Source organism: Rhinatrema bivittatum, chromosome 2 (assembly GCF_901001135.1).
Source record: "Rhinatrema bivittatum chromosome 2, aRhiBiv1.1, whole genome shotgun sequence".
NCBI lineage: Eukaryota > Metazoa > Chordata > Amphibia > Gymnophiona > Rhinatrematidae > Rhinatrema > Rhinatrema bivittatum.
The window spans coordinates 648,768,887-648,783,583 of record NC_042616.1 but is presented as its reverse complement, the minus strand read 5'-3'; the positions used below and the strand labels follow the sequence as shown (position 1 = coordinate 648,783,583).

The following is a 14,697-nucleotide window of genomic DNA, read 5'->3' as shown; positions in this document are numbered from 1 at the left end:
TCTTGTGTCACATTAAGCTAAAATCAGACTACAGTATTTCCCTCGTCACAGTTTTGCCTTCTGTGCAATGCCACTGTGCCCTGATTCTACCTGCTATGATGCCTCCCCATCAGCAGAGGCCTCCAGTGAGCTCTGTTCCCAGGCCATTCAAGCCACCTCCTCACTAACCACCTGACTCAGCAGTTCCTGCACTACTTAAGCTAGCCTGTCCAGTCCATTGATGCCTCTTCATGGAGTCACCCTTGGCTCTCTGACCTGACCACGGTTACCTTATTCCATGCTTTGTAGCCTCCAGGCCTCCTCTCACCTGCTGCCTTGCCTTGTGGCTTATCTGGGCCTTTCCTTGCTTAATGGCCTTTGGGCTTTATGCCTAGCAGCCTACATGCCTTCTGCATTGCTGTCTTCGGGCCTCAGTTTTCTGTGTTGTCTTTGTCTAGTCCTGTCCATGTCTGTCTTGTCTGCCCTGCCCAGCCCAGTTCTTAGTATCCATTCCTTGCCTTGTCTTGGCCCAGTCTCTACCTAGTCCCAGTCCCTGCTCATTCTCCTGTCCAGCCTATATCTGTATTAGAGATGTATATCGTATTGGCAATCTTTTCTGGTATCGTTTTCATAGAACCTTGGGAAATTTTATTTCCTGCGGTTTTGACTGTTGTATTTTTTTTTCGGCTGTCCTGATCCGAAAAAAAACCCCCACCCCAATCCTTCAGATTTAATTATTTACAAACCCGCACCCTCCTGACACCTCCCTAAACTTGCCTAAAGTCCCTGGTGGTCCAGCGGGAGTCCCGGGAGCGATCTCCCGCTCTTGGGCCGTCGGCTGCCAGTAAACAAAATGGCGCCGGTGGCCCTTTGCCCTTACCTTGTGACAGGGGCTATCTTAAAAAAATGGCGCAGGCCATCCATTGCTCCTACCATGTGACAGGGGCCGGCCAATGGCACCGATAGCCCCTGTCACATGGTAAGAGCAAAGGGCCATCGGTGCCATTTTGATTTGTAGCAGCCAACGGCCTGCGAGGGGGACATCACTCCCGGGACACCTGTTGGACCACCAGGGACTTTAGGCAAGTTTTGGAAGGGTCAGGAGGGTGGGGGATTGTAAATAATTAGATCTGGGGTGGGTTAGGGTTTTTTTTTTCCTGTGTGCCTTTCTCCCCCCCCCCCCCCCAAAACGATAAGAAAACCGCACGAAATTTAGTGGGGTTTTCCTATCATTTTTGGGGACCCCCGATACATGATGAATTATGAAATATCATATGATATTTTAATTCATCATAAAAACTATGCACATCCCTAATCTGTATCCAGTTCCAGTCCCCAGCCTGTGTCTCTATCCATCCCCAGTATCTATTCAGTATCCTTCCCAGCCTGTGTCCAGTCCTAGCTCTTGCCCAGTATCCAGCCCTCAGTTCCAGCCTATGTCTGTCCAACTTGTCCAGCCTGCTCCAGAATCTAGTCGTCAGCTTCCAGACTTTCTCTGCCACAATGTCCAGCCTGTGCCTGACTTCAGTTCCTGCCTATGCCTGCCCTGCCTTGTCCAGCCAACTTCATCCAGCCTGTCCTGCCTCATCCAGCCTGACTTACCTTCAGCTATGATGTTCTGCTGAAGAAGGAAAGCCCTACCAGCCCCCAGAACCCAAGGGCTCAACCTGCAGGGGAGGGGTCTGGCTAGGCAGAAGATAAACCCCAGTCCTGCCCTGCTCCTGAGGGGGTGTTTCCCGATCTCAGCTTGATGTTACCCAGGTAGAGAGTCCATCAAGCTAGGTTGAGAGAACATTGCAGAAATCTCATCTTTGGTTGAGTTTCCTCACGCCGAGGGTCATCAAATCTTCACAAGAGAGCACTGTTCTGTTCGTACGTCTCACTTTGAATATCAAAGTGGCCCCTACTAGGTGGGCCTCCCATAGAGATATAAATACCTATCTAGTATGAGGGCATTATGGCTAGTCTGTCTCTCTCTGTCAGCCTGGATAGCTAGGCTGGTGCTTCAGGATTAATGCAACCTATCCCATGGCTTAACACTACTGAAAAAGGTGTAGTTAAAGCCATGCGATAGGACTACAGTAAACCTAGCCCACCCCTAACTCCTCCTCTTTTTTCAGATATTCATCGCACCATGTGAAAACGCCTTATAACATTTTGATAAATGACCCTAATAGCTAGATAAGTATTAAAAGGTACTACTTATATTTGTCACCACTTAGCTGAATAAATCAAAACTTATGCTGCTATGTTTAAAATACATGCCATATATTTTTTGATACACAAACATGTTGGTATATATTTATGTATATTAAATACATGTGCATGTATCCATTTAACTGTATATATGAGCGTTATCGCACATGCTTTAAAGTTATCCTCTTAGGGGTAGATTTTAAAAGCTGCACATGTTACAAAATCTGAGGGCCGCATGTACATGTTATAAAATCTGGGGGCCGCGTGCACATGTGCGTGTGGCACATGCAAGGGGGGGAGCACTTTCGTAATTCCAGCGTGGCGACTCATTCCCGCCTTTCCCGGTTCCCTCCTTACCCCCTACCCTAACCTCCCTTCCCCTTCCCCTCTTCTCTCCTCCCCCTAAACCCTTTCCCATTTTGTTGCTTACTGCTCCATCGGAGAAGTAGTACCTTGCGCACGCCCTCACTCCCTTCTCTGTCACAGCGGCAAATGGCACTACTGATTAACACTAGCTCCAGAAATCTGAATTAAATTTACTCCACCTTTGACCCAGGAGTTAAATGTAAAGTGTTAAAAAAAAAAAAAAGAAAAAAAAGAAAAAAAAAAAAAGAAAAAGTGAGTTAAACACTGGGGTATCTGATTCCAGGAACTCTGAGCCAGAAGAATTCTGCCTCAGACACCCAAGTCAGAAGGTCTCTGCCCCAGGACCAGGGAGCCACCTACTAACCTGCTCCATTGTACTTACCTATCCTTAGGGACCTTTGTTTTCAGTTTTTATTTTGTTTTTCCTAGAAATGCACTGATGTTTATTACAACAAGAACAAAAACAGGAGAAATAGGTGAAAAAAACTGACGTCATTTTTCCAGATAAATATCATTTTTGTTTTTGTTGCCATGAACACTGATAAATTCTGAGGAAAAATAAAATAAAAACTGAAAATAAGTCCCCTACCTTTACTGTAGAATGCCCTCTCCTCCTCCTGTCTTCCCATCAACCATTTTAAAAATGGCAGGAGTTCAACTGTGGTCACTGACTTCAGCTGGTCCTGCACCATTTAAAAAATGGAAGAGACTTGGAACCCCTGCCATTTTTTTTTTTTATCATTTTAACAATTAACAGCAAGATAATTCTCACTTTTTGAAAAACAGAAATGCATTCATACAAATGAAACCCAATGGATGCAAACTAATTTACCCCAAACCATGCATTTCCCTTTAAAGTAACAAAAAAGAAATCGGGGGGAGAAATTTGCAAGAAAAAAACATTGCATGTAGTAGGCATTAACGTGACTTAATGAAGGCTCTCATATACAATTAATGATCCTCTGACCTAGCGTTATTAATGGAGGTGATGATAACCCTCTCCCATCCTGCTGTAAATGCAGCTGTGTGTGGGAGGGGGGGAGACTAAAAGCTTAACCTGTGGAGGAGGGCCACCAGCCATGCTCTTGATCCCTACTCCTTCCCACCTAACATATAGGCCGATACAGTACAGTGCGCGTTTGGACACACGTTTTCGACGCACTAGCTTTACCCCTTATTCAGTAAGGGGTAATAGTGCGTCGAAAACGCGCGTCCAACCCCCCCTGAAACTAATAGCGCCCGCAACATGCAAATGCATGTTGATGGCCCTATTAGTTATTCCCGCGCGATTCACTAAGTAAAATGTGCAGCCAAGCCGCACATTTTACTTTCAGAAATTAGCGCCTACCCAAAGATAGGCGTTAATTTCTGCCGGCACCGGGAAAGTGCACAGAAAACCGGACGCTCAATTTTGCTGGCATCTGGTTTCCGAACCCGTGGCTGTCAGCGGCTTTGAGAACAGACGCTGGAAAAACTGAGTGTCGGCTGTCAAACTCGCTGACAGCCGCCGCTCCTGTCAAAAAAGAGGCGCTAGGGACGCGCTAGTGTCCCTAGCACCTCTTTTTACCACAGGCCCTCATTTAAATACTGAATCGCGCGCACAGGAGAGTGGGCACTCGCCCGCTCTCCCGCGATATTTACTGAATCGGCCTGTTAAGTAGAGAGGGACCACCAGCCTCCCTATCCACTCTCTGATCCCCTCCTCCTCCCACCCAACTAGCATTATTGTCAGAACAATGCTGAATGCTGAGCCAAGAACATAGGATGAGCAAGCCCTCCTATTGGCACAGTTGGAAGCACTGGGGATGCTTTTGGGAGGTTCTAATAGACACAGATGGAGATTTCGGGGGGGGGGGGGAATGGTATCATGGACTAGGGGGTAATATGGGAATGGGAGGAGGAATCATGGTGGAGCTCCCTCCCCACTTTCCCCTCCCACCAACTCGTCTCTTCAGGAAGGTAGAAGAGGGAATCATGGGAAGTAGTTCTGCATGAAGGATCAAGGTGGCAGATCCCAGCTCTGGTTCTAACTGGGCTGCAAGTACAAAGGAGAAGGAGGAAACTGCTGGATTAAAAAGAATCCTGAATAAAACTTAAACATTACTTTTAAGTTGTTGCCTTTGAGGATACCCCTGGAATTTTCCAAGATTATCTTTAAGGAGTCATGTTGGCCTGAATGCCACTGATGTCACCCTCACACACAACTGGTGCCCCATCATAAATAAGATCTCAGCCACATTACGTACCTCTCACCAGTGACTGTTTCAAGCGATGAGAAGCATTTGCAGGAGGACCAATTCAAGAAAAGAGCACCAGTGTGGGTGAGATTATGCAATGGATAGGGACTCATCAGTTGCATATTACCATAGCAGTGTGGCCTTTCACTCTTCTGGTATATGGCTGAACTACATCTTTTTAATAATCATCCTTCCTTTTGTCCTTTTTGTACTTTGTAATTCTATTTTACTGTTATGACTTTCAGTTTATTTTTTAACTACATTTTGTATTATGATGGCACCAGATTATACAAATTGTCATGCCAGTAATGTTTCCTGAATTTGAACTACCGACCAGTGATAAGTTATTATAAAAGCCAATTTTGCTTTTTATGGCTCTTTGGGTTTGAGTGAATCCTGCTGCTGCTTCTCATTTTCTAACCTAAATTGTTCCCATTGGGTAGGTAACCATATCACATAAACATGGGCATCCGTACTGGTACTAATGAATTCCTTTGTTTGCAGTCTTAGCAGAAGCCAAGGGCTGAATGTGATTTATTCACTCATCAGAAGCAGACAGAGTTTCATGAGAGCACAGCAGGACTGAGGAATAGTTCATGTATCGAGGTCCTTCCTCTTCCCCATCACCCTCACCTCTTTGCCCTCCCAGTCAGAGCCTTCCAGATTGCTTAGGTCTCTTCTGCTCATCCTTACATATTTCTTATGTTGGGTGAACACAAGGTATCACTATTTGCGGAGAATCAGCCCTAATCCTACAGAAGAACTGATTAAATGTTGTGCAGTTACAGTATGTCGTTAGGGTATAATGACACTAATGCTAATATTTTATATTAAACAGGGAAGAACTGAAGAAGCTATAACAGCTTTTGAAGAGCTGGTGAATAAATACCCCCAGAGTCCACGAGCCAGATATGGGAAAGCTCAGGTATACATGAACTTCCTATTGGTCCATATTATATGTTTGAGTTGTAGAGATTATCTGGTTAACTTTGGGACATTTGCACAAATCTGCAGATAAGCACACAGTTCCAGCTGGCAGACTAGGGCCTCCTTGAGTCTCATTCATAAATGGCTTGTTCCATTTTGTGCCGATGGAATTAAAAATCTGTACTGAATGAGGTCTTTTGAATCAGGAACTGCACATCTGACAGAAAAGGGAAGACATCCTACTCTATGCCCTGCATCACACTACTTGTAAAATAGTTCAGTGACTTGAATACGTGCCACTTTATCCAAGTTTCTGCTCATCAAGATTTCTATGGCCAGAAAAATTAGATTGAGCTTAAGTTCTGTTTCAGATTTCTTTTCTAGTTTGATTGCTCTAAAATTATTAGCATTGCTTGAAACTTAAAGGAGGGCTGCAGCAAATGCCCTAAAGAATATTACTATAATGAATGCAGTAATGTGATAATGGAACTTGTCATTTAATGTTAGCTCATGCTTGAAATTCCTGTGGTAATGTAACTGAAGTTTCATGTATGTGTGGCCCAGGTTGGCACACTAGGCCTGTGCCTAGTGCAGCAAAATTTTGGGAGCAGCAGGTTTGCTGAAGAATTGCTGCTTAATCTCTTTCACCAAAGAATAGCTCTATGCCTCATGATCCAGCTACAGGGAATAGAAGTGGAAGGGATGAGTTTGAAGCAGATGGAGCCCAGGGAAGTTAGGAGGGACTGAGTAGGGGAGTATTTGGGGGTGTGGAGAGGGGCTGGGAGAGCATGAGTGTGGGGGGGGGGGGTGAGAAAGAGGGGAAACAGGTGGGGAGTGGTAAAGGGGGACAATGTTTGTGTGTGTGTGAGAGAGAGAGACGGGACTGGTACCAGGTGTGCGTGTGCACAGGTGCATGTGTGTCACATTGGGTGGGAGGTTAGAGAGAGGATACAAGAGGGAGCAGGACCAAAGAATGCTAAGGATGCCTGCTTCTCCTCCACTGCAATTCAGATCCTCCCAGTTTGATCCTGAATTCTATTTCCCAGATTCTGGAGCCTCCTTTCCTTCCTACCTCTCTTCCCAGTTCCTGGAATACCACCTCCAACCCCTAATCCTAGAGCCTTCCTCTTCTGATCCTCCTCCATCCTCTCCTCCATCCTCCTTTTCTTATCTTTCCCTCTCTTCCTCAAATATCCCCATCTACTCCCCTCTCTTCTTCCCCCCTCCCAGGTCTCTCTTCTTCCTCTCCAATTCCCAGTCCCCTCACCCGCTCCTTCTCCTCTACTGCCCCCACCACCACCTCCTCCCTGTACCGATGCATGAAGAAAAGTGATCTCAAGTAATAACAAAATAAATCCTACAGAAAAAAGCAAAATTGAAAAACTCTTTTTGTAATGTAATAGAAAAGAGGGAAATGTTTGTCAGTGTACTTCAGGATTTTCTAAGTCCTGCTGCAGACACCTGTAGGTCTGTGTCTCATATCTTCTTCTCCCTGTTGTCTGATCTTCTTGAGGAGGGGGGAGGGTGAAGGGAACAACAGTGACTAGGGGCGGCAAAAACCTAAATCCATCACTGAGCCCGGGCCCCAATGACTGGTCCTATGCTACTAATAATGTGTCCTTTACCGTTGTCTAACATTGTGATTTTTGGTTGTAATGGGATGGTGATGATACAGAAGAGGATGGCACTATTTTTGCCTATCTCTTTAAGTAAGTATATGAAGTGATGACCTCTAGGGAGCGTGTGCCTAAGCTTAGAGTTGGGGATATGATGATTTGATTTTCTCCTTCGAGTAGATCAGATGATTCTGAAGTGAGTGTGAGGAATCCCTGTAGGCCAGCTGGTTCTTCCAGTCCAGAAAGGCCCTCTGCCACCGTGGCTGCTGATGTGCCACGGGAATGCAGCTAGGCATTTGCCAAGAGGCACCTGGGAAAGATGAATAGACTTCAACCATTATGTTAAATTCTATGGCCTTATGCAGACGATTCCTTCTGTGAATAAGTCAATGATATTTTTATTTATTGATTTGATTTATATTCCACTTTTTCAGGAACTTAAAAGCAGATTATATTCAGGTATTGTAGGTATGATGTCAGTACGGTTGAGCTTATGCAAGAAGAATGACTAATGCACCAGAGTTGGTTGGAGTAAGAGACAGAGATTGAAATGCTCTGTTAGAGGAAGAGTAAAGTATATTTATTTCGTTGCTACTTTTGTCTGTGCTTTGAAATCCTGTTTCTCATCCTTTTGTGATTTTTATTGTTAATTGACTGCTGGTACCCCAGAAAAATAAATGTTTTTATCATTTTCAAATATAAATTGTATAATGAGACTAATTGTTAAGCCCCAAGGTTGTGGATTTGACTTTTCAGGTCTGCTTCAGAGTGGTAGAGAGAAGACTGAAGATTTTGTGCAGGGGTGTGCAGTCAGATGGTCACAGAAGGGAAAAGGCTGAGTGGTACTTTCTCTGTCCAGCAGTAGAAAAGTTTACCCATAAGCCTCTGAGCCAGGTCCAGACCACCATCTGCCCAGCCATTGTATTTTTTTAGAATTTTCTCTTTATTATTTTACACTGGAAATACAAGGAAACAATATAGAAATTAGGATAAACATATGACACATATCAACCAAAGCAAGGAAGAAAAGATCAATAAATCATTGTATTTTTGAACCCACAGAGCTGGTTCCAGGACCACAAAAAACCAGCACAAGATATCTTATATTTATGTGCCCCAAGCTGGGGTTACATATGGAGATTTGTTTCTGCAGTGATATCAGAAGACAGGTTCCTACTTTCACAGTGCTGTTGGGAACAAGCAACATGATAACAAACATAAAAAAATGAAGGATCCTCTCTCATCATAAGTGATTACAGGATTTGTTTACAGCAACATTCTGAATAGTAATGTTCTTAACAAGCACGTCAGAGATATGTAACACAAAAACTTCAAAGAAAGGCTTGATTCACTCAAAATGTACTTGCTGGAGGAAAGAAGAAAAATGGGGTATATGTAGGAACCTTCTTTTTCAGTTTTCATTTTATTTTTCCTGGGAATTTCAATTTTATAACAAAAAGATTAGTGGAAAAATGATTTTTCCACTGATTTTTCTCCTGTGTGCTATAACAAAATAATGTTTCCACTCATTTTTATAGTATTGAAATTCCCAGTAAACTTATAATTAAAAATGAAAATGAAGGTCCCAAGGAATATGATAGAAACATTGAAATATTCATTGAAATAATAATTCCACCTCATCAGGGCAATTCATTAATGCTACAAATGCATTGATTGGCATATATGTTCTCTCTATTAAAACCCCAGCTTCTTTTCTCTGTTCCAAGTTATATTACTCCCTTGTTTTATTGTAACTGCAACCCTTAGCCTTCACTTGTTTAATGTTTACTATTATTACTATTATTATTAGTATTAGGATCAATGTTATTTATTACCTTTTTTGTTCCCTCTCCACTTGTTAATTGTAAACCGACATGATGTGATATTTATCGCGAATTCCAGTATAGAAAAACTTAAAATAAATAAATAAATAAAATATCTGGCAGGCTTCACTATAGGAGGGTAGAATTTTCAATATACTAACACAAATGGTGACGAAAACCAAAATGGTCTATCCAGTCTGCCTAGCAAGGTGTTTAGGGTTACAAGTGCCGCTCTACGCAGGTTATACCCATACCTTATGTTTAGGGTTAAAACTGCCACTCTGTACAGGTTAACCCTATGCAAAAATGTTACATCAAAAGTTAGCACAGGTTACCCTGGTCCTTCATTTCCATCCTCTAGGCACTCTGCGTTTGTTTCACCTCTTTTGAATTCCATTACTCTTCTTGCCTTCACCACCTCTTCCAGGAGGACATTCCAGGCGTCTACCTACCTTTCTCTGAACAAATATTTCTTGCTGTTTCTGAGTTGGGATGTAGCTTCATCAGCACAGGTGTTTTTTTCATTCATGGTGTGAAGCATTTCCATGTTGCTAAGCAATTTGTTTTATCCTGACCCGGAGTCAACCAGAGTGCCATTCATGCCCTCAGTGAGAAATTCACATTATAAGGCACAGAACACTTGGCATGGCAGATCTTGGCACCATGGAGTGGAGTGCTTTGGCATGTACATCCAAGAGTCTCTCAATAGCTGTCATGGTACAGAAGGAACTACTATCGCCATCTGTGGAAAGTGCTAGTTGACGGGCATTGTCAATACAACCAGCATAGAGAAACTCTGAGCCAGCTGCCTCTGTGGCATGAGATAATGCTGTGGTAGCAAACTCCCCTTCAGCAGTTCTGAGTGAAGATGAGCCAGTCTGGTTTTCTGAAAAGGATGTCTCTCTGACTCCGGATTAGAGGGTCCCTCAACCAGTGGGAGATCAGTTATCAGAGCTAGTGAAGAATTTATTTGCTTCCTTAAGCTCTGAAGACGAAGATTAGACATCTCCTGTACAAGATGGATGAAATTTTCCTATTTAATGGGAATGCTCCAAGTCCTACATTGGTTCATACTTCAGCGCAAGAGCTGTAGGTAAGCCATCACCAAAAGGAAATAGACCTTCTCCTCCAGGGGAATCCCTTCACAGATCGGAAGGTGAAGAAGTAGGCTTCATCTGTATGTTTCCCAGCCAGACCAGCTGAGGTCTCTGCCTTGGTTGCCTTTTTCAGGGTTGTGTTATCCCCTATAGTCAGGAGATGAGGAGGATTCCACAAGGATTCCATCTTATCTTCTTCCAGACTTTCCACAGCATATCTCTCCTCAAGAGAATCTCAGCTACTTCAGGTTTTTGGATATGCTGGTGAAGACCCTATCAGTGTTAGGAAAGAAAAGTGCCTGAGAACAGACATTTTTGGGCTTCTTCAGTTCCTTCAACCCCAGTGGTTCACAAACTTCTCCAGGATCTGCAAATGAGGATGTGGCAGACAGCTACATCATGTCTTCCAGTAGCCTGGGAACTAAACTTTAAATATAGAGTGCAGCCCGCCCAGGAGCTTTGGGGTAATTGATTTGCTGCACCAGTTTGTTGTGGTAGAATTGGCATTGAAACGTGTTAAGCTCATTCTTGATCACTCTAACATGCCTTCCCAGAGATAGATAGGAAAGCGTTGGATGCCTTTGGGAGTAAGGTTGTCCAAGATTCCATGCTGAGTACCTGTATTTTAGTTCATGCACTCTACATGGTGCAATATTTGCACACACATGCCCCTTGACATAATTGTCAGACCTGACAGCATATCTCCCTGACAGCAGTGGAAGACATGGATGAAAATGAAAAGCATCATATACATTCCATATTTGAAGCTTTTAATACCGAAGCCCGGACTTCAGTTGCTTCTATAGGGGCCCATAGGCTCGCATGACTGCAAGTGAGCATCCTCCAAGAGGACATGCATGGTTGTCTTATTGATGTGTTCTATACAGGGGACAAACTGTTTGATGACAAAGTTCAAGAGGCAGTGGTTATAATCAAGGAACATCAATCAACATTACAAGTATTATCAGCTCTGTGAGAGACAATCAGTCCCTGCCTAATGCCAGTACTTCTCTTACAAATGCCCATTTTTCCAAAGACTTCTATCCTACTCTTTTCAGTGTCAATGAGCTCCTCCTACTCTTCAGCAACATCAGTTGTCTGCACAAGATTGGCAGAGGTGAAGGCATCTGTCTATGGCTCAGCAGTAGAGACAATCTAAACCAGGCACCAGCTTTTGATGACTCTTGAGAGCCACCTTCTCTGGTGGAGGGATAGTTCAGTCCTTGCTTCCAGAATGGCTCTGGATCACCGAGGACTGGTGGGTTCTGATAATTGTGGCATATGGCTACTGCTTCCACTTCTCTTGCCCTTCTCTTTCTCAACAAATTTCAATCTTCAACACCGACCAGAAGCCTATAAGAAAGAATCCTCAGAGGTAAGCAAATAGTTTTAGAACTACAACCTCAATCTTTCTACACAGATGACATAGGACTTCAGGTGACAAAAAGAGGGAGCTCTGAGGATGGAGTCTCTAAAGTGAAGAGTGGGTGGAGACTCCCAACACACTATGTAAAGTGAGTACAGATGTTTTGATTCAGATGATGACAGAGACAGGAACAATCAGCAGTGTTTTTTTTAACTGTGAATACTAAATATTACATACATTTCATAATTTACCAAGCTACAAAGCAATATCATTCAGCAGCATCTGTGGTGAACTAATTTTGTTGATTTAAGAGAAGGAGAATTGCAGTGCTTAGGGGGCATGTGGACAATGAAGGTGAAATCTATTTGTCAAAATTTAACATACATAAAGAGAGTGGGATACATCAGTGGACATATAGGCTGAAGCAGAAAAAAGACAAAGGACACCTTTCTATTCCCACCCATCATAAATTCTTCATGTTGAAGGATGTGCACTAACCAATGCAAGTGTTTCCGTTTGGCCTCTCAACAACCCGGAGGGTGTTCATGAAATGCCTTGCAGTAGTGGTAGCATACCTTTTTTGATAAGGAGTCTGCATATTCCCATATATGGATGATTGGTTGATCAAAATCCATCTCCATCAGGAGTTTTGGAGTCTCTCAAGAATCCTTTCAGCTTCTCTAGTCTCTGGGCTTCCTGATAAACTTTACCAAGTCAAACCTGGTTCCAGCTCAAAGACTTCAGTTCACAGGAGCCTAGGTAGGCCTACTTCAGAAAAAGGCTCTTTTCACTGTTAGGAAAGGAAAGGACATTGTTGTTAAAGGTTCTAGTAAGAGCCTTTCAACTGCAGGACCAAGTGTCAGCAAGATCATATTGGTCACATGATGACTGTGGTATATGTGGTGTCCTTGACTCATCTGCACCACATGTCCAAAGCCAATGGAATGTTGTCTGCCCTTGACTCGTTCAAAGCCAATGGAATGAGGTCTATCAGTCATTATCCTACAAAATATTCATGACCTCTGGGATGAGAGAATCCCTTCAGTGATGGAGGAAGCCGGAAATTCTACAGTTGGGTTTCTCACTTTGCGACCCACTGCATCAAGTGACTCTACTGACACATCCACCAAAGAATGATGAGCGGATGATGTGACGTGAACCCAACAATTATGGTAATCAATAGAGAGTCAGCTGCAAATCAGCCACGTGGAGCCACAAGCCATTTGCGTTGTTCTGTATGGAAGGCTTTTTCTCACCTTCTGTTGAGAATCCAGATGGACAATCAAGTGGCCAGGTTCTACATAAATAAGCAGGGAGGTGTGTGCTCTTTGTCAGGAGGCCATCCAAATTTGTCTTGGGAAATGCATCACAACACCCATCTCTAGGCAACCTACATTCCAGGAATTCAGAATACATTGGCAGATTGCCTCAGCAGAGTGTTGCTAATGCACAAGTGGTCTTTGAGCCAAAAAATAGCAAACAACTTGTTTAGTTGCTTGGGAAAGCCAGCAATTAACCATTTCACCTAAGAAGTGAACAGGAAGATGGAGAAGCTCTGCTTCATGCACTCAAGAAATTACAGATCAGCTCCCTATGATTTTCTGTTAAGCTGGAACATCGGTCTGCTCTATGTGTGCTCATTGATTCCTCTAAACACCAAAACTCAAGAAAATTTTTCGAGCCAAGGCTAGGATAATCTTTATAGCACCAGCCTGGCCTCAACAAATGTGGTATCTATATCTTGGCCATCTGTCAATTCAGTTTCCAGTTCCTTTAAGGACATTTTTAACACTCATCACTCAGAAAGTTGGCAGACTCTGCCATCCAAACCTGCTAATGTAGATTTTGAGTGCAAAGTTAGAGGTGAATTTTAAAAGCCTGGCACATGCATCAATTTAGAGATGTGCAAAGAAGTTGGACTTGCATGCACCCACTGAATTTTAAAAGACCCAAGATATGGGTGTATCTCCTGCAGCATTAAAAAAGGGGCATGGTCTGGGCAAGTCTGGGTGGGGCATGGGCAATCTAGGGCAGGGCTGAGAGATGTGCACGCAAATACTTATGTACCTGGGCAATCGCCCAGGTCTAGTGCCAGGTAAGTTTACCTCTACTCTGGAGGAGGTGTAAGTTTTAAAACAAAGGAAACTAATCATAACTTAGGGATTTTAAGGGTCTGGGCTTACTGGGGGGAGTGAAGGCTACTAAACTACAGGGGTTTGGTGGACCCAAGTGTTGGAAGAACTGGTAAAACTGGCAATAGCCCGACTTACATGGTAGAAGTGGGACTAGTGTACCCATGTGTGTGTCCACTTAAAATTTGGCACACATATGCACATGGCCAGGCTACTTTATAACATGCGTGCATATACATGCACTGGTTTGAAAGTTACCATCCCTGTCTCCTCAATATGCCTTCCGAGAAGGTGGAAGGCATACAGATTTTGACTAGAAAGCCTACAACTGGAAGATCCTATAGTTTCAAGTGGAAAAGATTCTCAATTTAACATGGAGCCAGCCATCTGGATCCCTTCTCCTTTGGCCCAAATGACTTGTTTCAGTATCTATTCTTCCTCTCATTTATCAGGCTTTAGCACCTCTTCAGTCAAAATTAATCTCTGCGCCATTGCAGCGTATCACCAGCAGTTAGAAGGAGTTCCAGTTTCTCTCCATCCTTTAGCATCCAAGTTAATGAAAAAACTGTGGCATTCCAAATTCCCAGTGCCTTGTGACCTTGATGAGAGTCCTAGCTCAAGTCATGAAACCTCCTTTTGAACTTTTCAAGTTGGTGGACTTGAAGATCTTCACCTGGAAAGTGTTGTTTCTTGTGGCTTTTCAGCATAAAAACTAAGGGCCAGATTTTAAAACCTATGCGCGGGGGTAGATTTGTGCGCGCAACCCAGCGTGCACAAATCTACGCCCGATTTTATAACATGCGCACGCAAGGGGGTGCACACTTGTGCACCTTGCGCGTGCTGAGCCCTAAGGGAGCCCCGATTGCTTTCCCCTCCGAGGCCGCTCCGAAATCAGGAACTTTTCTTTTCGGTCCCCCCCCCATCTTCCCCTCCCTTCCCCTATCTAACCCTCCCCCCA

General features: G+C 43.7%; 1 protein-coding gene across 8 annotated transcripts in view; it reads left to right on the top strand.

Moving 5' to 3' along the window:
• The window catches only part of ASPH (aspartate beta-hydroxylase), a 508,516-nt gene that overhangs the window by 368,702 nt on the left and 125,117 nt on the right, over positions 1-14,697 (top strand). For all 8 annotated transcript variants that reach the window (XM_029591373.1, XM_029591374.1, XM_029591372.1 and 5 more), the window contains one exon: positions 5,617-5,703. In XM_029591373.1, coding sequence (XP_029447233.1) covers positions 5,617-5,703 — 87 coding nt within the window. The remainder of the gene's footprint in view (positions 1-5,616; positions 5,704-14,697) is intronic.